At 49.9% G+C, this 23591-nt stretch overlaps 1 protein-coding gene across 1 annotated transcript in view; it reads left to right on the top strand.

Annotated features, from left to right (window-relative positions):
• Nucleotides 1–23591, top strand: part of LOC146870405 (coiled-coil alpha-helical rod protein 1-like) — a 281563-nt gene that overhangs the window by 134813 nt on the left and 123159 nt on the right. Inside the window, 2 exon segments of the mRNA XM_085640888.1 lie at nt 2340–2475; nt 12002–12112. Coding sequence (XP_085497014.1) covers nt 2340–2475; nt 12002–12112 — 247 coding nt within the window.

The raw sequence follows: 23591 nt of genomic DNA, 5'->3' as shown, positions 1-23591 counted from the left end.
CCAAATAAATGTAGCATCGGAGGTCCACGCAGGTAGGTTGTAATTAAAGATGATTTATTCAAGCAGGTAACATGTTCAATTGTTCCAGTACAACAGGTAGTTGAGTTGTGAAGGGGAGCCCCACCAGGAGCAGCCTGCCTGCTGCTCAGCCCATGCACAACTGTCACTTCACCTTTCAGGCACCCAACATTCCGAGGCACATCATGACTCCAACATTCTATTGAGCACACAGCACAAAGACTGGCTGAGCAGGAGGTGTAAATCACATAAGAATAAAAAGGCAGAATACTACAAAAAGCTTCCCTCAAAATGTGCGGGCGCAGCTATCGGCAGGAGTTCCAGAACTAACTTTGGTCAACAGATCCAGGAAGACTTCTCTGCTAATGATGGGAAACTGATGCAGAGTGTGAGAGTTTCTGAGGGCAGCTGGCTGGGCACCAGGAGTGGAATTACCAAGTATACTGGATTTAATGGTGATGATTTTATCAATAAAAAAGGTGTTCAGGGAGTTACACAGTAACTGGGTAGGAGCTGATTTGACCATGACTCTGTCCGGATTGGATAGATCAGCAACAATTGCGAATATGTTTCTGGATTTGTTTGTTGCTTTCAAGATTTTATTAGAGAAATAAGTGGCCTTGGTTTGAAGGCTAGAGTTTTTATATTGTTTGAGTTGAGTTTGGTAAATATCTTTTTTTATCTGAAGAGTAATTCCATCTCCAGATACTTTAAGTACGGCGTATCTCTGAGCATTGTGTTGTCTTGCCATTTTGACTTTCCCGAGAGGGGCATGGATATCACTGGTGGCAGCTATCCATGATTTAATATTTTCTTCATGTTGGTTGACCAGAGACTGTTTAGTAGGCACCGTGGTTGCCAGGAGATTACAGAAGGCGTTAATATTGGTACGATTTCAATTCCTCACCATTAGGCCCGCCTTAACTTGGGATTTGGCTGTAGTCCGATTAGTAAGGGAGAACTTTATTAAAAAATGATCGGACCAGGTGCATGAAGAAACCGTCCCGAGTAGATAACGTGAGGTTAGAAGTCCAGACTTAGTCAAGGTTAGTCCTTTTATAGGAGTGGGAGATGTCACATGTTAAACGCAATTCAATCCATTAAGTAAGTCAGCCAGTTCTGATAAACTTGGGACACCCATCTCATCATTAGCCCAGTAGTTGAAATAACTGATTAGAAGAATTTTAGCTTGATTGATTACTAGGTGGGGTATTTGTTCACCCAATAGCTGGGGGAAGTGAGGCATATTATAGGGGGGGGGGGTCTATAAATTAGCACACAGATCAAAAGGTAAGAGCGGAGTCCTATTTAATAATTATGCTTTTAACTGAAGTGATTTCTAGAGCAGTTAGGGTAGTAAACTTTAGCTTTTGACGAATTATAGCAGCAACTCCTCCCCTGTTTTCCCTGGTGCCCTATTCGCCTGGAGAATGTACTAGTTACTAGGGAGTGCGACAAGGATGTCTGGATTAGACTCCTGAGAGAGACATGTTTTGGTTAAAAAGAGTATATCTGGTTTGGCCGAGTCCAATAAATGAAATATTTCCAGTTGATGTTTCACCAAGGATCGAGTGTTCAGATAGATCACTGTGAGTTTGGTCGTCCTATGGCTGTTCTGCCTATGGAAGGTATCTTCAGTCCTATGATTGTCTTGTCTGTGAAAGCTATTTACAACGGGACGCAGCTGGTTGCGTTCAGGAAGATGATCGCTAAATTTCATGATCTCCAAATTAACCAGTCTAGAACAAGTTGTGGGTTTACGTATATGGTCGTTAGAATACAAATGTTTTAATTCGGACATGGAATAAATTAAAATATGTGACCCGAAACCTGTACATAGAATAAGTTAAAATATGTGACCTGAAAACAGATCTGGCATTTCTTGTTCTTTTCTAGCATTCAATTCTGTTTCAGCTACACACTTGGGCACCAACACAACAAACACAATGTGCATGAGCTGCTACAGTGGCCTCTGACACTCTGCTGTCAGAAGTGTACTACACTTTCAGAACGCCTACAGACTATGTAAATGGTTCCTGTTTAGGTTCATGGTACTTAAATTAGCTCCTAGATATCATAACAATCTGGCATGTCTCTGACCATCTTGGACCAGCATTTGGCAAACAATCTTGATGTAAAGTGATTTCATTTATCATTACAGTTTTTGTGAGTAAAGTATATAGGAAAGTTTCTGCTCAGTTGGTTTCCTGTTTCCTCTGCTGTTCTTGGCATGACAAAGGCTTGTTTTTTTGTACACTTGGTCTTGAAGACTTTGCTTTAATCTTTCCTACCTCTTGTTTGTCATCATGCCCAAAACGTAGCAAGGTCACCACAGAGCTGGACACCCAGAACGCCCTAGTACAGCAGCTAAGGACGTACATTGGGGAGGTTGTGCCGGACAACAAGAAGGCAGAAGAGTGGAGGCGGGAGAGAGAGACCTTTGTGGGCACAGTGCAGGTAAGGAGCAGTGGGAGTTACACTGCAGGTAAGGAGCAGTGGGACTTATGCTGCAGGTAAGGAGCAGTGGGACTTACACTGCTGGTTAGGAACAGTGGGAGTTACAGTGCAGCTAAGGAGCAGTTATACTTACAGTGCAGCTAAAGAACAATTATACTTGCAGTGCAGGTAAGGAGCAGTTATAATTACACTGCAGGTAAGGAGCAGTGGGACTTACACTGCAGGTAAGGAGCAGTGGGACTTACACTGCAGGTAAGGATCAGTGGGACTTACAGTGCAGCTAAGGAGCAGTTATACTTGCAGTATGAATGAATGAATGAAATGAATTTTGTAAAGCGCACGTAGCTGCCCTGGGGCGTCCAAGCGCTGGGAAATACCAACTGAGGCTAAAATTGCTTGAGGGAAGAAAACCAACCTAACTATTAATTAATAAACAAAAGCGTTTTCAGCTGTTTACGGAACGAACTAAGGTCGGGGTTGGATCTTAAATGTTGGGGAAGAGCATTCCACAATTTGGCCACGTTAAAAGAAAAAGAGCGGCCTCCCGATCTTGATTTCTTTATCTTCGGAACAATAGCCAGATTGGCAGAGGATGAGCGCAGATGTCTGACAGGCTGATAAGGTGTAATAAGGGGAAAGTTAATTGCTGGGCCTGAGGACCAAAAGGCCTGATGTGCAATACAAAGTGATTTGAAATTAACTCTTTCCCTAACGGGAAGCCAATGCAGTCTCCTTAGGCCGGACTTTACTGATGATCTGCGGGGGATTTGTAGAAGAGTCCGTGCTGCGCAATTCTGTATCAACTGCAGTTTGCGTAGAGTAAAGTCCGGAGCTCCCAGAAATAAAGCATTCCCGAAATCCAACCGTGATTGGATCATGCCCAGAACCACGGTCTTTCTTGCTTCGAAAGGGAGTAGAGGAAGGACCTTCCTGATGACTCTAAGAATGCCGAAACAGATAGCAGATAGTCTTATTGCCTGCTGATCAAATGACAGGGACCTATCCAGCCAAACACCAAGGCTCTTGATGGTATCTTTAGGCACCGGGGCCGGTCCCAAACTGGGTGGCCAAAGAGTATCAATGGAAGAAGGAGCGAGACGACCTAGGAGCATGAGCTCAGTCTTGTCTCCGTTGAGCTTGAGACAAGACTTGGTCATCCAACTCTTAACCATCTCCAGACAGACTGCAAGATCCGCACACACTAAGGATCCCCCTTCCTGTGCCAGAGAGACCACCAGCTGAGTATCGTCCGCGTAGGTAATGATCTTAATGCCATACGGCTGGACGATCTCAGCTAGTGGCCTCATGTAGACGTTAAATAACGTCGGGCTCAACGATGATCCCTGTGGGACTCCACATCCCAGAGGCTTACTGGTGGAGGTGACAGTGCCCTCATATACCTGGAAGGATCTATCACTCAGGTAGGACCTGAGCCACTCCAAGGCCTTGTCAGATATTCCGGTGTCCAGGAGACGTTGTAAGAGGATATCGTGATTGACGGTATCAAATGCCGCGCTCAGATCGAGGAGGATTACTGCCACCGATCCTCCCCGATCTAAGATCCTCCTGGACTCCTCTGTTACGGCCAATAGTGCAGTCTCGGTCCCATGCTTAGGGCGGAAGCCTGTCTGGGAGGGGTCGAGCAGCTGGTTTTGTTCGAGAAAGGTTGTTAGTAGGCCGTTTATATATTTCTCCAAGATTTTGGCTGCCCAAGGCAGCAAGGAGATCGGGCGAAAGTTGTTAGGATTCTTGGTGTCCAAATTAGGTTTTTTAACAAGAGCTCTCACCATGGCCTGTTTCCAGGCCACTGGGACTGTGCTGGTAGAGATCGAGGTGTTTAATACAGCTAACAGTGTAGGGAGGATGGTCTGAGTCGCAGAGACTAGAATGTGTGGAGGTGCTGGGTCCCTAGGGGAACCTGACTTCACCTGATGCATGAGGGAGGTGAGATGGTCCACATCCATCTGGGGAAATTCCGCCAGCACTGGGAGGCAGTTGGATATGTTTTCTTGTAGGGGACATAAGGATGTCTCCTTCAAAGTAGTCTGCTCTGAGGATGGAAAGGAAGAGTAAATGAGATTTATTTTCTGGAAGAATAAATTGGCCAAATCTTCACAGCGGAGCTGAGGATTTTCATCAATAAGTGGAGGCGTTGGGAGATTAATAAGACTTTTTACAATCCTGTAAATCTCCTTAGAGCTGGAGCTCGCCTCTGCGATTTTGTGAGAGTAATATAAGGATTGTGCGCTCTTTATGTCTTTTTTATATACCCTAATAGCCTCTCTATAGATGGTTTTGTCTGCTCCCGCATATCCTAATCGCCATTTTCGTTCCAGTCTCTTACAGTGGCACTTTTTCATCCGTAAATCATTCGAATACCAAGGATCTGAAATCCTAGATCTTTTTAAGACAGTTTTCTTCATAGGGAGCGTAGCATTTAGAGAGTTGTTTATCCATGCGTTAAACATTTCATTGGCCAGAGATGGAGTCTGACCAACTGAGGGAATTGAGTTTTGTAATTCCTGAGTCCACTGAACCAGCGGAATTTTTGACCAGTTGCGTGTTTCTCGCACTGTAGGTGCGAGGGACGGAGACTTATCAGTTTTCCATAGGAGCGGAATTAATGCATGGTCTGTCCAGGGGAGTGCTATAGGGGGGCAAACTTTCAGGTTGGGACAGTTGCTAAACACCGGATCCAACAAATGACCTTTGGTGTGCGTGGGGGATGAAACCAGCTGGGACAGCTGTAAAGCAGAAAAATCCCCAATTAGTTTATTAGCGATGGAGTCATCAGGTTCATCGAAATGAATGTTGAAATCGCCTAATAACGTAAAGTTGGAGGGTGAACAGGCTAGGTCAGCGACCAGCGAGGGCAGAGATTCGTGAAACTTTTTGGCTGGGCCCGGAGTGCGATATATAAGTGCACCAGAAAAAGTTGTATTAGAAGAGAATTCCAGAGAAAAAGACAAGCTTTCGCAGTCCGCGAAGGGATTCGGGGTGCAGCGACAGGTAAAACAGTCTCTGAAAATGATTGCCAAACCACCCCCTCTTTCCTTCATGCGGTCCTGTCTCACAATTTGGTAACCCTGACCCAGGGTTTGAATTAACTCCGGGTCGGATTGCGAAGTTAGCCATGTTTCGGTGAGAAAAAGAACATCAGGTTTTCTCTCCTCGAGTAGCAATGATAGTTCTGTGCAGTGTCTAGGCAAAGATCTACAATTTAAAAGGGACATTCTGAACAATTGTTGCCTGTGAGTGGGGGGCTTAGTAGTAAAAAGTATATTGCAGTCCCTGCATTGAATAGGTAGGTCAAGCGGAGGGTACTTATGTACGCAAGGCAGATTTACCTGTGAGTTAAGCAATCGTAATTCTGTAGAGGTGTATCTCCTAATATTTTTTTGTGTGGAGGTAAGGGGTATGGCCCCTGGTCCCGGCCCGTCGCGGACGGGCGCAGACGGGCTTGCCTTAGGCGCGCCAACGGCGCGCCCGCTGCGCTCGTCCGCTGCGCCTCCTGAAGTGACACATTTTTATGTGCTAGATGACGGTCAGGGGGGGCGTGGCCTCACAAGGGGGCGTGGCCAGCGATCTCGCCGGTGATGGCGGCGGGGTGTTTGCCTCTGCCCAGGGTCCGCAGTACGGCGAGGGAGAAGCGTGCAACCCCAAGAGGAGCAAGTGATGCAGTGAGTGAAGTTAAAACAGACAAAGTTAAGAGCAATAGCAAAAGTTAGCCTACTCCCGGCTTCCGCCTCAGTACAGGTAAGGAGCAGTTATACTTACAGTTCAGGTAAGGAGAAGTGGGACTTACAGTATAGGTTAGGAGCAGTGGGACTTACAGTTCAGGTAAGGAGCAGTGGGGCTTACAGTTCAGGTAAGGAGCAGTGGGACTTCTAGTGAAGGTGAGGAGCAGTGGGACTTCTAGTGCAGCTAACGAGCAGTGGGACTTTGGGACTTACACTGCAAGTAAGGAGCAGTTATACTTAAACTGCAGGTAAGGAGCAGTGGGACTTATAGGGCATGTAAGGAGCAGTTATACTTGCAGTGTAGGTAAGGAGCAGTTATACTTACAGTGCAGGTAAGGAGCAGTGGGACTTACAGGGCACGTAAGGAGCAGTTATACTTACAGTGCAGGTAAGGAGCAGTGGAACTTACACTGCAGGTAAGGAGCAGTGGAACTTACACTGCAAGTAAGGAGCAGTGGGACTTGCACTGCAGGTAAGGATCAGTGGGACTTACAGTGCAGCTAAGGAGCAGTTATACTTGCAGTACAGGTAAGGAGCAGTTATACTTACAGTTCAGGTAAGGAGCAGTGGGACTTACAGTATAGGTTAGGAGCAGTGGGACTTACAGTTCAGGTAAGGAGCAGTGGGGCTTACAGTTCAGGTAAGGAGCAGTGGGACTTACAGTGCAGGTAAGGAGCAGTGGGACTTCTAGTGAAGGTGAGGAGCAGTGGGACTTTGGGACTTACACTGCAAGTAAGGAGCAGTTATACTTAAACTGCAGGTAAGGAGCAGCGGGACTTATAGGGCATGTAAGGAGCAGTTATACTTACAGTGTAGGTAAGGAGCAGTTATACTTGCAGTGCAGGTAAGGAGCAGTGGGACTTACAGGGCACGTAAGGAGCAGTTATACTTACAGTGCAGGTAAGGAGCAGTGGGACCTATAGTACATGTAAGTAGCAGTGGCACTTTGGTGGATGATCTTCCAGGGGTTTTTCATAGGCTTGGAACCTGATAACTATATATTTTATACATCAATCACTCAATCATTTGTAGAGCGCACTACTCACCCGTGAGGGTCTCAAGGCGCTAGAGGGGGTGGGGGGTGACGCACCTACTGGTCGAACAGCCAGGTCTTGAGGAGTCTCCTGAAGGTCGGCAGGTCCTGGGTCTGTCGCAGGTGGATGGGGAGGGTGTTCTATGTCTTGGCGGCGAGTTGGGAAAATGACCTGCCGCCGGTGGTCGTTCAGAGGATGTGTGGGGCGGTGGTGAGGGTGAGGTCAGCGGAGCGAAGCTGGCGGTTCGGGGTGTAGAAGGTGAGTCGTTCGTTGAGGTAGGCTAGTCCGGCATTGTGGAGAGCTTTGTGCGCGTGGGTGAGGAGCTTGAAGGTGATCCTCTTGTTGATCGGGAGCCAGTGCAGGTCTCTCAGGTGGACGGTGATGTGGCTGTGGCGGGGGATTCCGAGGAAGAGGCGTGCGGAGGCGTTTGTATGCGTTGGAGTCGTTTCTGGAGTTTGGCCATGGTTCCCGCGTAGAGGGCGTTGCCGTAGTCCAGCCTGCTGCTGACGAGGGTTGGGTGACCGTCCTTCTGGTTTCGGTGGGGATCCATTTGTAGCTCTTGCGGGGCATGCGGAGGGTGTTGAAACAGCAGGAGGAGGAAACAGCGTTGACTTGCTGGGTCATAGAGAGCGTTGAGTCCAGGATGAACCCCAGGTTGCATGCGTGGTTGGTGGGTGTAGGTTCAGCTCCCAACGTGGTCGGCCACCAGGAGTCATCCCATGCACAGGGGGAGGAGCCAAGGATGAGGACCTCCGTTTTGTCAGAGTTTAGTTTCAGACGGCTGGTCTTCATTCATTCTGCGACAGCCTTCATTCCCTCGTGAAGGTTGGATTTGGCAGTGGCAGGGTCCTTGGTGAGGGAGAGGATCAGCTGGGTGTCGCCGGCGTATGAGATGATGTTGAGGTGGTGCGCTCAGACGATGTCAACGAGCGGTGCCATGTAGATGTTTAAGAGGGTCGGGCTGAGGGATGATCCTTGGGGTACGCCACAGGTGATCATGGTCTCTTCGGATCTGAAAGGGGGGAGGCGGACTCTCTGGGCTCTGCCGGTGAGGAAGGAGGTGATCCAGTTCAGGGTTTTGTCACGGATCCCTGCGTCGTGGAGGCATGTGCGCAGGGTGTGGTGGCAGATGGTGTCGAAGGCGGCCGAGAGGGTCCTGATGTTGTCGGTGGCGGCGATGAGGGCAGTTTCGGTGCTGTGGTTGCTGCGGAAACCGGATTGGGAGGGGTCCAGGATGTTGTTCTCCTCCAGGAAGTGGGTGAGTTGTCGGGTTGCGGTCTTCTGAATGACTTTCGCCGGGAACGGGAGCAGGGAGATGGGTCGAAAGTTCTTGAGGTCCTTAGGGTCCACCTTGGGCTTTTTGAGTAGGGCGTTGATTTCTGCGTGTTTCCAGTTCTCCGGGAAGGTGGTGGTTTCAAAGGAGCTGTTGATGATCTTTCGGAGTTGGGGTGTGATGATGGCACTTGCTTTGTTGAAGATGTGGTGGGTCAGGGATCGGAGGGTGAGCCGGAGTGGATTGTGTTCATGATTTTGATGGTGTCTTTGTCGTTGACATTGTTCCAGGAGAGCAGGAGGTCGGTGTGTTTGGAAGGCGTTGAGTCAGGGATGTCGGCATCCGTCGTCGGTGTCTGGGTGTCGAAGCTGTTGTGGATGTCTGCGGTCTTGCGATGGAAGAAGGTGGCCAGGGAGTCGCAGAGTTCTTGCAACGGCGGCATGTTGTTGGGGCTGGAGTTGGAGAGGCGAGCTCTTTCACGGTGCTGAAGAGCTCTTTGCTGTTGTGTGCGTTGTTGTCGATGCGTTCCTTGAAAAAGGTCCTTTTTGCGGATCGGATGAGTTGGTTGTGCTTGTGTCTGGCGTCCTTGAGTGCTGCGTGGTTGTCTGATATCTGGTCTTGGCACCACTGCTTCTCGAGTCTTCGGCAGGTTTGCTTGGAAGTCTGGAGGTCGGCGTTGAACCAGATGGCTCTGGTGTCGGTGCGCCTCTTTGAGGGTTTCCTGAGCAGGGCGAGGGTGTTGGTGCAGTTGTCGATCCATTGTCTGAAGTTGTGGGCCACTGTGTTGGTGTCCGTGGGCTCGGATGGAGGGTCTCGGGCGAGGGTGGTGATGAGCTGGTCTTCGGTGACTTTGTTCCAGCTGCGGTGTGGGATTCGTTGCGGTTGGCTGTGCTTGGCGTGTTTCTCGAAGGAGAAGTGGATGCAGTGGTGGTCAGTCCAGTGGAGTTTGGTGGTGTGGCTGAAGGTGACGTGTTTGCTGCCGGAGAAGATGGGGTCGAGCGTGTGTCCGGTGGAGTGGGTGGGAGTTGTGAGTCTGAGGTTGGTGAGGTTGTCTATCAGGATTGTGGAGTTCCTGTCGTTGGCGTTTTCGAGGTGGAAGTTCAGGTCTCCGAGGAGGATGTAGTCTGTGGAGGCGAAGGCGTGCGTGCTGATGAGGTCGGCGATGGAGTCGCTGAACTGTGGTCGGGCCCGGGGGTCTGTAGACAAGGGATCCTCTTAGGGTGGTGTTGTGATCGACGTGGATCTGGAAGTGTAGGTGTTCGGCCGTGCTGAGGGAGTCTTCGGTGTTGGTCGAGATTCTGATGGTGTTCCTGTGGACGATGGCGGTTCCTCCTCCCGGTTTGTTGTTGTTTCGGTCCCTGCGGGTGATCTTGTAGCCGTCCGGGATGGCTATGGCTATGTCGGGCGCCGATGAGGCGTTCATCCAGGTCTCTGTCAGGAAGGCGACGTCCGGGGAGGTTGAATCGGGAAGGTCCCAGAGTTTGATGGTGTGCTTGTGGACTGAGCGGGTGTTGAGAAGTATGCATCTGAGTTTGGTGTGGCCTGCTTTGTTGGGATGGGCAAGACTCGCTGGGGTGCGCTGGCTGGTGTAGCTGCAGTTTCGGCAGGTGAAGGGTCCGTGGGTGAGCTTCGGCGTGGCCTGAAAGCAGGTGGAGATTCGGTCGGCGTTGAGTGCGTGGAGGGAGTTGGCGTCTTATCGCGTCGGGTGTCTTGGCGTTCGCGGGGGACAGGGGGTCTGGCACTGGGCGCGGTCCAGGTGCGGACAGGCGCAGACGGGCTTGCCTTAGCTGCGCCAGCGGCGCAGCGTTCTCCATTAAGTAGGGGAGGGAGGAGGTGCAGCTAGGGAGGCGGGCGGAGCGTGGGCGGGAAGCAGAGGGCAAAAGGACGAGGGGACATAGAGAGGAGTCAGCGGCAGCCAAAACAAAAAACCAACAGGACTGGAAAAAAAACCGAAAAATAACCAGACAAGGCAAAATATAGTGACACGATCAGATAGAATAAAGCAGGAAAATACCAGTACCGGCACCAGCAAGGTGCAGACTCGAACCCTGCCTGGGAGGACCGCAGGCAGAGGACAGCATGGAGCTGATCCCTGGCCGAGGGTCACGGGTCTAGCCCAACACATCTGGCCAAGACAGAACTGTGTTGTGAATACCCTGCAATACATTAACAAGTACATAGCAGTCATAGATATTTCTGTGAGTCAGTCATAGGGAGGGTTTGTTGAATGACTGCAGTCGAATAAAACATCTGCCTACAGGGGATGGTAGTGATATGGTTTTGGAATATGTTGTATAGTGCAGGTGTTTGAACACCAAAACAATGCAGTGATCTGCAGAAGGGTGGAGTGTTTGTGGCCGATGAATTCTAGAGTGATTGCATTGTCCTCATAAGGTGTGGTGTTACGGATTGTCATTGAGCACAGAGTGCGTTCATAGTAGAGCCCCATTAGGGTGTTGCAGCAAGTTGGGTATGGTGTTTAAACCTAGAAGGTGTCTGTGCTCGCTTAAGAGAGGAACTTGTGTGGTGCATGTTTTGAAGGCAAAATAGCGTTTACAACGCTATCTCCACAAGGCAGTACTATTACAGCGCGGTTATTACAATGACCGCCTTGTTACCACACATACCATTACATCACAAGTCATTACTATGACTTGCTGTGGGGGAGCGCACTGGTGTTGGATCTAGAATCCAACACCTTCCCTGCTGTTGCACAAACTGGAGTAAGAATAGTAAATAATACTATTCCTAAGTCCAGAGCGCCCCCCCTACAGCAAGTCGTAGTAATGACTTGCGATGTAATGGTATGCGTTCTAACAACGTGGTCATTGTAACGACCGCGTAGTAATTGCATGCAATGTATTCGCATGCGTTGTAAGGGTATATATTCGTTTTGAAGGCATAAGACTAAACACAGGGCCTCCTATTGGGCGGAGTGTTTCGAACGCTTACTATGATGCAGTGCTCCCATTGGCCAGTGTGTTGATCATGGTGTTTGATCTCAGAATGCCATTGTAATAACTTTCTTTTGGGGTGGGGGCGGGCTGATTACAGAGATAAATGCAGAAACTATGGCAATGATATATTAATAGACTATTGTGTGGTCCTGTATTGAGTGTTAATTTGTTTTTGACTTTCAATGAGGAAGAGCAGTCTATTGGCCTGCCGCTGGGTGAGCAAACACATTTATTGACATCCAGTTTCAGTTTGGAGGGTGTTGGTTACAGTGTTTAAACTCAGCAGGGCTTCAGTGGGGGGGAAGGTTGGTGCGGAGTGAGAGAAATGTTTACTGTATAATAACTGAGAAATATGTTGCGTGGGTCTCCTTTTAAAGAAAGCTGCTGGCCTCTGCTCTCCTCTTGGTGGGAGTTTCAGTTCGAAGTGTAAATATTGCTTAAAATTCAGATAGTTTGTGCTTTTTGTGTTGCCATGATGTTTGGAGTAATACTTTATTTGTCCCCGCTAATGTCTTCTTCCAGCACCTGGAAAATGAGCGTGCTGCCCTAAGGACCACTACAGAGCTTTTGAATGTCCGTCTGTCCGCATTGACTGATATCCTGTCCATCCAAGAGCTGGAGCTTGGCAAGAAGGTACCATTACACTAATAGGGTTCTGTTTGCAGCATTGTGGGCAGCGTCTTGGAGAGCTATTCAAATCCCAAAAAGATTACAGCAGCAGAACCCAACATTCCCTGGGCGTTTGGCCTAGTACACCCTCGCCGCTTTGAAGGATTGTACAGTTAAATATGATAAACCCTGATCAAAGACCAAATCTCTTTATTCTGTTGCAGTTAGGCCGCAAGTTTCTTGTTTAGTTCATGGTGACAGGATAACTCAATTGGGCTAAGGTGTGCTGCGTCAGCCAATTTGATTTTTAAATTTCTCTAAAGTGGTATTTAACATAAAGTAAACCTAACTGGTTATATTTGTCTTGCTAATACTTCCAATCTGGACAAATATTGAATTGAATTTTGTTCTGTTCTACTAATCATCAAAGTGACATTCAGACTACCAAGCTGCTCAATTTGTGTCCCACTTGTGATAAGACAGCTGAAGTGTAATTTCCAAAGTAGCCTTTTTCCCATCCCCACTGTAACAGACTATTCCCACTGCTCATGAAATCTTAGATGACTGATTTGTCTCCCTTGCTGCTACTGGAGAAGATTTTCTGGCATTCACACTTGAAATCCTTTCGCAAATTCTCTTTTTTAACGTGTGACGCAGCCTAACCGATTGTGTATAGCAAGGGTCTTTGAGGACCGGTGACTTCCCAGATGTGTGGGACATTTGCAGATCCTTAATATCTATTTTACAGTTATATTTTCAGTAGTTAAAGGCACATGTTGATGTGAGAAATTGGAGAGAGCACAGCTGGTTGTTGTGATACCTCCCACCTTTCATCCAGTTCATGTGGAGCATCAGGAGATGTAAAGACAGGAAAAGGAAAGGCGTGTGGTCCCTGCTTCAGGGGTTGGCTGTGGCACGAAGAGTGATATGAAAGTGCTTTACCTTGGGGGGCGTGGCTTGATGCCGGCTTGAGGAGCAGCGGACCTCGGAGCTCCTCCGTGGCCTCCTCCCATAGCCAGTTATCCTGAACAGCTGAGGGGGCCCCTGACATTGCGGCTGGCGGCGGAGGTCCTGGTGCCCACCTGGGGGCAATTTCGGAGTGCTGGGGTGCCGGGGCTCACAGAGACCAGCAATTTCGTTCCCGGGCGGAGTGGCAGATAAAATGGCAGCCGTGCCTCGCCACTGATGTCGGAGCGGCTAGAGATGCCCCGCCGAGCTGAGGAAGCCTATTGAATGGCGGAGTGCAGACTGTTTTTCTTGAGGACAGCGAGCGGTGACGAGAAAGAGCAACCGCGATAGATTTCAAGGAGCGGTGCAGTTTGCAAAGCGCGCAGCGGAGGCCGCCTGATCTTAAAATGGCAGCGCGCGATGCATCAGGCGGGTCGAGAGGCTGAAACCAACTGCCGAGGGAGAGCAGCACTTGGGGTCTCCTGCGCAGGCAGTCACCCTCTGCTCATGGCGCCTGATCTTGGATGGGACTCTTGATGCTGGGGGGCGGAGCAAGTGAGGAGCCTGCATATTGGCGAGAGCATGCGACTGTGGTGAATGCTCCGGGGAAAGAACTCGTGGAGACCAGGGATCATTGTGGAGGACGGAAGCCTGCGATTTGAACGGTGGCTGAGAACCGCGTCGGCACAACTATAGCGCCCACTGCATGCCCTAACTGGGAGTTGGAGCTGTACTGTTGCCCTACTTGGAGTTGCGGAGGCTCTGGGGATCTACTGGTTGGACTTGTGTGCTGGGTACGACTGCCTGCATGAGACGGTGACGGTCGGGAGGAGCGAGACCGGAGAACCGGAGGATCCTGGGAGTGCGCACCCTACAATCTGGGGGGGGGATGTACACCCGGTTCCCCTTCTGAGCTGGCGAACCTGAATAGACCGCTCTGCTGTGTAGTCCCAAGGGAATGATTGAGTGCACCGGGGTAGGTCTACCGCCTTTGTCAGTGGACACGTCCTATACTGACTTCTACTGACCCCACTGTGCTCCCCCACTAGAGGCCCAGTGTGCCCCACCGCAATCAGTTCGAATGGGCCGTACATCTCGCCGAGGGGCTTCATGGCCTTGCATGTAGAACCCACGGGGCGACAATCGGATGAAGAGGAGGACATGGCGGTACAGCGGAGACACGACGCAGCAGAGGGCCCCACGTTGGTGGACATCATGCAGGCCATCACCTCCTCGAGGGAAGCTTTGGAGACCAAGATGGACGCCATAGGGGTAGACCTCAACCTCCTGAAGGATGACCACCGCAAGCTCAAGCAGTGGGTGAAAGTTACTGAGACGACTCTGGCGGAGGTTCCAGACGCAATCTCTACCCTGCAGCGCTCTCTGAAAGTGGTGGAAGAGAGGGTCCGGATCTTGGAGGTGAGAGCAGAGGACAGCGAGGGGCGCTCTGGCAGGAACAATCTGCGCATAGTGGGGGTCCCGGAGCGAGAGGAAGGGGACGACGTTGTTCGGTATCTGGAGAACTGGCTTCGGACCGAGGTTGCCCCGGAGGGACTCTCCCCTTCTTCGCCCTGGAACGTGCGCACAGGGTCCCAGCCAGACCTCCAAGCCGGGCACACCCCCGCGTCCGTTGGTCGTGCGATTACTCCACTACCGCAACAGAGACCACATCTTGCAACAGGCGTGAGGAAAGCAGAACCTCCAAATTGCGAATGCTAGGGTGATGATTTTCCCAGATTTCACCAGGGAGGTACAGAGACAGAGTGCTTCCTTTCTCGCCCTGAAGCGGAAGCTCTGACAGTTGCGATTGCCATACGCCATGTTGTTCCCCGCGCGCCTCAGAGTAGTGGATGGGGCGACTACTCATTTTTTCACCACACCACAAGATGCATGGCAGTGGCTGGAGGCGTGAAAACCGGGATCGGAGGGGGCTCCTCCGGCGGGCACAGCGGAACGCAGATCACCTGAGCCTTCGCAATCACAGAGATCCATGACCCCGCCGGGACTCCAACTTGAAAGGGATAGGGCGGTGAGGGCGGTTGCGGAGATCAGCCATGGTGCAACTAGCCCTTGCTCTACTGTTGCTAGCCGTGATGTAGATGGGCTTGGGACTTCTTCTCCTGCCGGCAGCACGAGCGGGGACTCTGAGCCTGAACTCCCTGTGGTTACACCCCAGACGGCAGACCTCTTCATGTGAAATGGATCAATGATGTTGGGGGCGAGCGGACCGAGTTGCTGCTAGAGAGCAGCTACTGGTCGGACTGAACTCTGGGGGCGGAAGTGGGGTGCCTCCTGTCCAGACCGATACCTGGGTCCCTTTCTGCCTGCTATGAGTGGGGCGGGCCTGGCAGGCTCTGGGTCCTATTGGGTCAGCGCACACCTCACAACGTTTAGTGACCGGTTGATCGTTGCATTAGTTTGGATGGGAGCTAGTTTGAATGTACCTGTCCTGGGGAGTGGGAGTTGGGAAGTTTCTTGGGGTTGGAGGGGTTCTACAGGGATTGGCATGTCGCTGAGACGGGGCAGGAGGGAAGATCACTGCGATTCCAGATATGGGTTCCACCGTAGGTCTTAAATGTATGTCATGGAATGTCAGGGGCATGCACACTAGGATACGCCGGCATAAGATTCACGCATATTAGATGAGGAGGGGGGTACAGATTGCTATGCTGCAGGAAACGCATTTAACACAGGCGCAGGGGGCGGCGTTGCAACGTAGATGGAGGGGGTAGTTGTTCCACACCTCATACTCTGCCTTTTCCAGGGGTACATTGATTTGGATACGAGCGGGGGTCCCGTTTCAGAGCGTTAGGCAGCTGATTGACCCAGCTGGTAGATATGTAGTGGTGGCGGGGCAGCTGGACGGTAGGGATATAGTGTTGGGGAGCCTCTACGCCCCCAACGTAGTTCAAGCTGGCTTCTTCGAGCACCTCTCCGGGAAGCTGGCTACCCTATTGACGGGTTCGGTGCTATTGGGAAGGGACTTTAATTGTATTGCTGATGTGGACCTGGATCGATCTCACCCACCTTTTCCAGATGCTCCCGTGCACAGGCTTGCAGCGACTAGGCGGGCGTGGCAGTGCCAGTGGGGACTGATAGATACCTGGAGGGCCCACCACCCAGGGGATAGGGACAACTCCTTCTTCTCTGGGCTGCATGAGTTGCATGTTCGTCTGGACTCGTTCCTCTGCTCCCCAGAGGTACACGGAGGGATTACCCATAGCGAATATTTGAGCAGAACGAGCATCGAGCCTGCTTATCGAATGGGACGCGTTCAAAATAGTAATCAGGGGCGTTGTATTGGGGAGGTGGTGGGAGTCCAAAGGGTGCTGACACGGGAGGTGCTCAGGGCAGAGGATAGACTCCGAGACCTGGAAAAGGAAAGACCGGAACGACCTGATAGGCAGGGGGACTTGCTTGCGGCACGCGAGGAGGTGGCAACACAGGTCGAAAGGCTGCGCTCCTTTGATTACAAGGCTTACACCACTCTGGCCCAAGCGGAACGGGACAAATCAGGGGCGCTGCTGGCATGGTTGGCAAACCCGGCGCGTAGAGGCACGCTGATTCTGGAGATTAGGGACCAGGAGGGTGTGGCGTATTATACTCAACAAGCCATCAACGCCATTTTCTGGACTATTATACCACTCTCTATCAGAGTAAGCCTGCTCCTGGGGCTGCTACTGGCGCGGGGATATTAGAGGGGATAGAACTCCCCCAGCTGGATATTGAGGCAGCGGAGGAGCTTGGTAAAGATGTTGAGGTGGGAGAAGTGCGCAGCGCTATCAAACATATGGCTCGGAACAAGACGCCGGGGACGGATGGCAATCCGGTGGAATTTTATTCGGCATTTGTAGATGCCCTGGCCCCGAAGTTAGTCGTAGTATATAACAAAGCACGACGGGAGGGTTGCCTTCCTGCTTCCACACGCAAGGCAATCATTGTGCCTCTCCTTAAACCGGGTAGGCCGCACTGGGACCGGACTGCATATAGACCGCTTGCCATGCTTAACCTGGACTATAAGATACTCAGTCGAATCCTTGCTAGTCGGCTAATGGCCCACAGGTCAACGTTGGTCCACGTGGACCAGGCGGGTTTTATCCCGGCAAGGAACACGGCGATGAACATAAGGAGATTACTGCGTGTCCTGCGGGCGGACACCTATTGTGGGGAGGAGGCTTGTATCTTTGCAGTTGATATCGAGAAGGCCTTCGATAGCTTGGAATAGCCATATCTTTTTGAGGTTCAGAGGGCGTTCGGCCTAGGAGAGCGCTTCGTTGAATGGACAACAATCTTGTATAATAACTCCACTGCCAGGGTCCGAATGGGAGGGCTGATCTCTGCTGCTTGTACTGTGGGTAGGGGGACGAGGCAGGGTTGCCCGCTGTCACCCCTGCTCTTTGCTCTGGAGCCAATGGCTGTTCAGGCCCGATCGGGACGTCACTACCAGGGGCTAGTAGTGGAGGGACACTTGTAACACATAGCGCTGTATGCTGACGATCTACTACTCTTTCTGGCCGACTTGGAGGAGGTCCTCCGGGGAGCCATGAGACTGTTGCATTCTTTGGGTGAGGCCGCAGGGCTTCGCGTGAACTGGTCCAAGTCCTGTCTTTTCCCGACTCGCCCAGGCAAGGATGATACTCAGCCGGCGGAGGGGGTCCCGTGGGAAACTAGCTGTTTGCCTTACCTTGGAGCCCAGATCTACCACAACCCTAGTGACATGCTGGAGGGTAATATAGGGCGGGGCCATACGAAAGGCCAAGGCCTGTTTTGAGTTTTGGAGACAGCTCCCGCTATCGGTAGCGGGCAGGGTTGCCTTGGCAAAAATGGTCGCACTACCCAGGTTTCTCTATTTTTTTGGGACGCTTCAGATCTGGATCCCAACCCAGGTGTTCGCGCAGCTCAACACATTGCTCACAGGATTCTTGTGGGGTGCGGGGCGTCGGAGGGTGGCCCTGATCACCATGCAGCGACCCAGGGCGGAGGGAGGATTTGCCTTGCCGGATCTAGAGGCATATTACCACGCAGCGCAGTTACAATGGTTCACTAAGTGGATGGCGGGCAGACTTAGACACCGAGAGGAGCCTGGTGGGCCGGACCCTCCATTGGCGCTACTATCCCGGATGCTGCTGTGCTTACCCATAAGGAATAGGGAGCTCCCGACTGACTTACAGGTGGTGCGCAAGTGCTGGAGCCGTTTGGCCAGGCGTGCGGGTATGCGTACCCCCTATGCTCCGGAGATCCCGCTGGCGGTGTGTGAGGCCCTACCACACGGAGGTGATTGGGGTAGACTACGGGACTGGGAGGAGACTGGGATACTTACAGTAGGAGACCTATTTGAAGATGGCAACCTCCTTCCTTTTAATGACCTGGTGGAGCGCCATGATCTACCGCGCTGGGATTTCCTGCTTCATGCCGCAGTGACGGCAGCCATTAGGAGACACTGGCGGGAGGGGATGGCGGAACCTCAGACCTCGCTGGCCTGCCAATATGTCGCAATGGCGGCGGGAACGTTCAAGGCGGTCACGTGTCTCTACAGGCGGATTACCCACAACCTGCGGAAGCCATTGGTGGCCCTACGTCTCAAGTGGAAGGAGGACTTGGGGGAGCCCATTGGGGAAAGCCATGGGGGGAATTGGTAGAGCGGGCCTGGAAGTGTTCCAGGAACGCCCGTTTCCAGCTAATCCACTTTTACGTGCTACATAGGAATTACCTTACCCCGGGCAAGGTGAGTGAATACTTCGGGGTTTCGGCAGCGTGCCCACGGTGCAACCTGGAGGGGGCAGGGTTCCTCCACATGCTTTGGGATTGCCCGCTTCTGGGAGTGTTCTGGCGGGGAGTGACGTCTGAGTTGGCGGCCGCAACAGAAAGAGGTGTAGCGCTGATACAGAGTTGTTGTTTGTTGCATTGGTTTCCACATACTGCCAAGACCAAAATCACTAGCATGTTTATTGACCTGGGGCTGGTCCTGGCCCAGAGGGAGATCACCAGCCACTGGAAGTCAAGGACGGGCCCCAACTTAGCGCGATGGACTAGGGAGTTAGTGAAATGGGCAGAGGCAGAAGGGAGCTGTAGGTTGCGCGTGGCCGCCCGCACTGGGAGTGACAGATCTCTGGAGATGGCGCGAGCGTGGGTTGCATTGGTGGAGCTGGTAAAACATCCGCCTGGAGATTCTGAAGGCTCTCCTGGCCGGGGGGAGTCAGCAGCGGATACTTAAGGTTGGGTGGCACTGATGGTGCACGGAGCAGGGCGCAGATACGGTGGGATGATCTTGGGTGATTACTTGTCCCTCACACTGACATTTGCGGTTCGGAATGCATGAGCTGTGAAATATCACTGTCCTGCCCACGGTTTCAGCACTGAACCTTTTCTTAACTCAGCGGCATGCCGAGGGGGAGGGAGAAGTGGGAGGGGGGGTTAGTTGGGTTTGGGGGGGAGGGGGGTTGGTTGAGTTCCAAGCTACAGCTGTTGACCGGAGAGATACCTACTAATAGATCTCGCTGGCTTCTACTACAAGACGGAGGAAGGGGTGCCGGGGATTATCCCCCAATTAGGAGGGGGTTCCTTTCTTCTTTGCTTGCAGATGATTGTTGATGCACCATGGAACTGTAATTTCCTGCTCAGCACTAGGTTTGTATTTAATCTGTCCACTTTCAGCCTTCTTTGAGTACGTGTATGTGCCTATGTCTTTTGAATAACTCAATAAAATTTGTTTAAAATTTTTTTTTAAAGTGCATTACCTTTTCAAAGTCTCTCAGTGTTCAAAACAAGAACAGTCTATGGAACAGTGAGACAGCGGAGAAATATGTGCAAAATATTTCTGGGAAAGCCATTATTTTATCAGTCCTTTCAACAAGAATTATTTGTGGTGTACTGAGTTATAGTTATGTCATTATATACATGATGGGCATTAAATAGCACCCAGTGAACTCTATATTGAGTATTGGCAGTATGCGATGCAATGGGTGTTTAAATACCAGTGTTGGGTTGTAATTATTTACCTTGAGAAATTAAAACTGATTTAGCCGTACTGATATTCAAATTAATGCTATCAAGTTACATGAACATATTGCAATAGGCACAATAGCCATGGAGCTATGTTACTGGGGTTGGAACATGTGACCTGCAATTTACACCCAGTACTCTACAGAAATCAATCAGCCCTCTCGGCTATGTTATGATTAATAGATGGCAAGACTTGAGTCATGTGCCTAAAATGTGACCACATTACACCTATCCTGCCTAAGTTACGCTTGCTTCTAATTGAAGCCAGAAAAATGTTCAAATTGGTATGTTTTGTTTACAAAGTTACCCACCTAAACTCCCTGCTCTACCTTACTTCCACACTCAAACAGTCGGTGGTAAAAGAGTGTCAAGAAGTAAAAATTTGCCTACTCAAGCCATCTGTCATCAAACCTATTCAGCATCAATCCTCAGGTGCTGCTTCACTTTTGTGGAGCTCACTAGCACCAGGCTTAAGAGTAAATGTACCCGGGTAAGCGTAAATGTACCCGGGTAAGAGTAAATGTACCCAGGTAAGAGTAAATGTACCCGGGTAAGAGTAAATGTACCCGGGTAAGAGAAAATGCACCCGGGTAAAAGTAAACACGCCCTGGTAAGAGTAAACGCAAACGCACCCTAGTAAGAGTAACCGCACCCTGGTAAGAGTAAACTCACACTTGTGTTCTTCCACAAACACCTGAAAATGAATCTCTTGAGTTATATTTGTCAGACTAAGATAATCTACTATTTGTTCCTGCCTGTCCTGACCTTCCTCCCAATACTGCTGCTGTAAAGTGGATACTTGCCTTACTGCTATGTTATTACTATTTTTGTTTAAAGGGTGCTCATTGTACTGTGTGCTTTTTAGTTGTTTTATGTAATGCGCCATCATACGTTTTGGTGCTCTGCATTATATAAAACAGTTAAATATGTATCTTTGCAGCAAGCATGTCATCCGCATGAGGTATCGTAAGAGCATTGGAAGCTCAAACAAGCCGGATAAGGGAAGGGCTTTCTTACCAGCAGAGTTACTTGGCCAGCAACTCAAGCTCATACGATTTCTCTGTGGGTTAATGTTCCTTCCAAACCCTGTGGCAAAGCCACTTTTTCATTCTACTTTGGCTGTTAAAATACGTACATCCAGGAGGGAGATGGAGGATATTATAGAGCAGCCTTAGCACAACCTAGAGCAGCCTTAGCACAACCTCCCTGGGACTACTAACTGTTACCTGCAAGGGCTGTATGACTGACATAATTGAAGGCTTCACCTTACTAAATGGGACTTTTTTTGAACGGATGTCGGATCCCGTCTAGGGTCTAGACAGATTGGCCACAACTGGGGTAACAGGTTGTTTGCAACTGGTGTCCTGAGTTTGTCCTTCAATGGCTCTGCAAACGGAGCCAACTAAAACCATTTCTGCACTTGACTGGCAGGGTAATCAGGGCGAGCAAACAAAGGCTTCTCATAGACGTAATGTGAGGGTCAAGAGCTCAAAACTCAACAGTCAAACAATATACACATGGACATAATGTCCAGCCCAGTGCTTACCTTTCTGAACAAGAAAGTACTTTTAATCTCATAGCAGAACTAAATATTACACAGTCCAATTAATGCATCATGCAGGGTTGTCATAAGTTAATTTTACCATGAGATGTTACACTTCCCCTTCATTACCCGGTAACCGTCTTCCCTTCCGATATGGTAAAATCCCGCTATTACTATTATTACGCCTACTATACTGTTTCATAGGCAACTATTAGGCTCAGATGCAGATCATTCAAAATCTTTCACAAGTTAATTGTTCAGCTTAACTGTGTCCTTAGCGGCTTTTTTAACAAAATCTCAAGTGGGTGCAGCAAATTTGCCAGCGTGTCTCAGTCTGCCTTGTTCCCAGGTACAGCTACGCCCCAAGGTTACTTGTTGATGATCACTGCCATCCAGGTTGATAGGGTGGCTTTTGCACCTCATGGTTCTTCGTCTGCTCTCAGTTCAATGTTGGGTTTTCTTGCCTCCAGCTACAGGAACGCAGGCAGCCCCCTTCCACTGTCTGAGAAAGCTGTCCTCGTCCTCCATCTTGTGCAATGCTACAACCAAGGACACCCAAAATGGATCCCTCTGGCCTCAGAACTCACTCACAGAGGCCCAGAGTTTAGCACTGTATCACAAGCTCACTGTATGTATATGCCCTGCACATACACAAAGAAACGCGCGTAGTCTCCATCCACCGCTTTGCTTTCATCAATTTTGTTTTGAACTGAGTATCATTCTCTCCATGTGTATATATGTTTTATATCTCATTTTCAATTAATTGTCATTCATGTCACAATTTTTATATAAAATTTTTTATTAAATAAATGATTTTAAATACTTCAATTTGTTTCAGTTGCACTTGTGAATCCAATTCAATTGAAAGCATTCACCTCATATAGATATATACCTGGCAATTAGTGGCATTTTTTCATTCATGGTTGTTATAATTTTTTTCTAATCATGAGTGATGTCACTGACCATGTCATGAGTGATGTAATATGTGACGTCATCAGCAGTGCATTGCGGGCGCGCGTGTTATAGTTAGCTGAACTAACTATAACAGGGGAATTTCAATGGTTTTGTACGAGTGAAAAGTCCAGCTAACTATAACGCCCCTGAAACCTATGTTTTTTTCAGTGAATTTTTAAGGTTTTTTAAATGCTAATTCCTAATTATAACGTGCCTGAAACCTATGTTTTTTTCAGTGAATTTCAAAGGTTTTTTAAATGCTAATTTCTAACTATGCCTACAGAGATAGGACATGTGAAGAAAGAAGAAAAAACACTCAGAAAAAAAGAAATGCAGAGAGAAGCAACAGAAGTCCTCAAAGACTAAGAAAAGTGCAGGAAGAAGGATAACGTGCAGAAAGAACAAACAGAAGAGCAGAAAGAAGCCTTGTTGCAAAATCATCCTGTACCCTCAACTTTTTCAGACGGATACTGGTGGTAACTGAGTCTGACTAACCAGTCCTAGAGCCAGTGCTATGTTAAAAGACACTCAGAATACAGTGAAAACACCTACATACACTAGGGAACACTATGCGTTGGGGTCCCCCTGTGATTAGCATGACCTCCTCTGTAAGCCCCTAGTATATAATAGGGCAGGGGATTAAAACTACCTCTTAAAACGTGCCACAGGGCGTGTTTGCACACGTCACCTCAGGCCCCTTCCCCACTGTGTAAACGCGCCCTGTGTCCGTTTTAAGTTGGGAGATTAAGTCCCCTTGAATCCTGAGGGTCCCGAGGGGCAAAATAGCCCACTCGGTACGTCCAGTAAGCGCCATTGCATAGAGGTGTAAAAAGGGGCACGGCCTGCACCACCTCTCTGCAACGCAGCTCAGTGGCGCTTACTGGAAGCACCTGGTGGGCTAGTTGGCCCCCAGGGTCCCTCAGGATTGAAAGGGAATTATTTCCCCAACTTAAAACGCGCCACAGGGCGTGTTTGCACACGTCACCTCAGGCACCGTCCCCTCCCTTCACCACTGTGTAAACGCGCCCTGTGGCCGTTCTCAGTTGAGAGATTAAG

The sequence above is a fragment of the Triturus cristatus genome, chromosome 1_1 (assembly GCF_964204655.1).
Source record: "Triturus cristatus chromosome 1_1, aTriCri1.1, whole genome shotgun sequence".
NCBI classification, from domain to species: Eukaryota; Metazoa; Chordata; class Amphibia; order Caudata; family Salamandridae; genus Triturus; species Triturus cristatus.
Note: the sequence above shows the minus strand (reverse complement) of the source record. Positions and strands in the feature narration are given on the sequence as shown.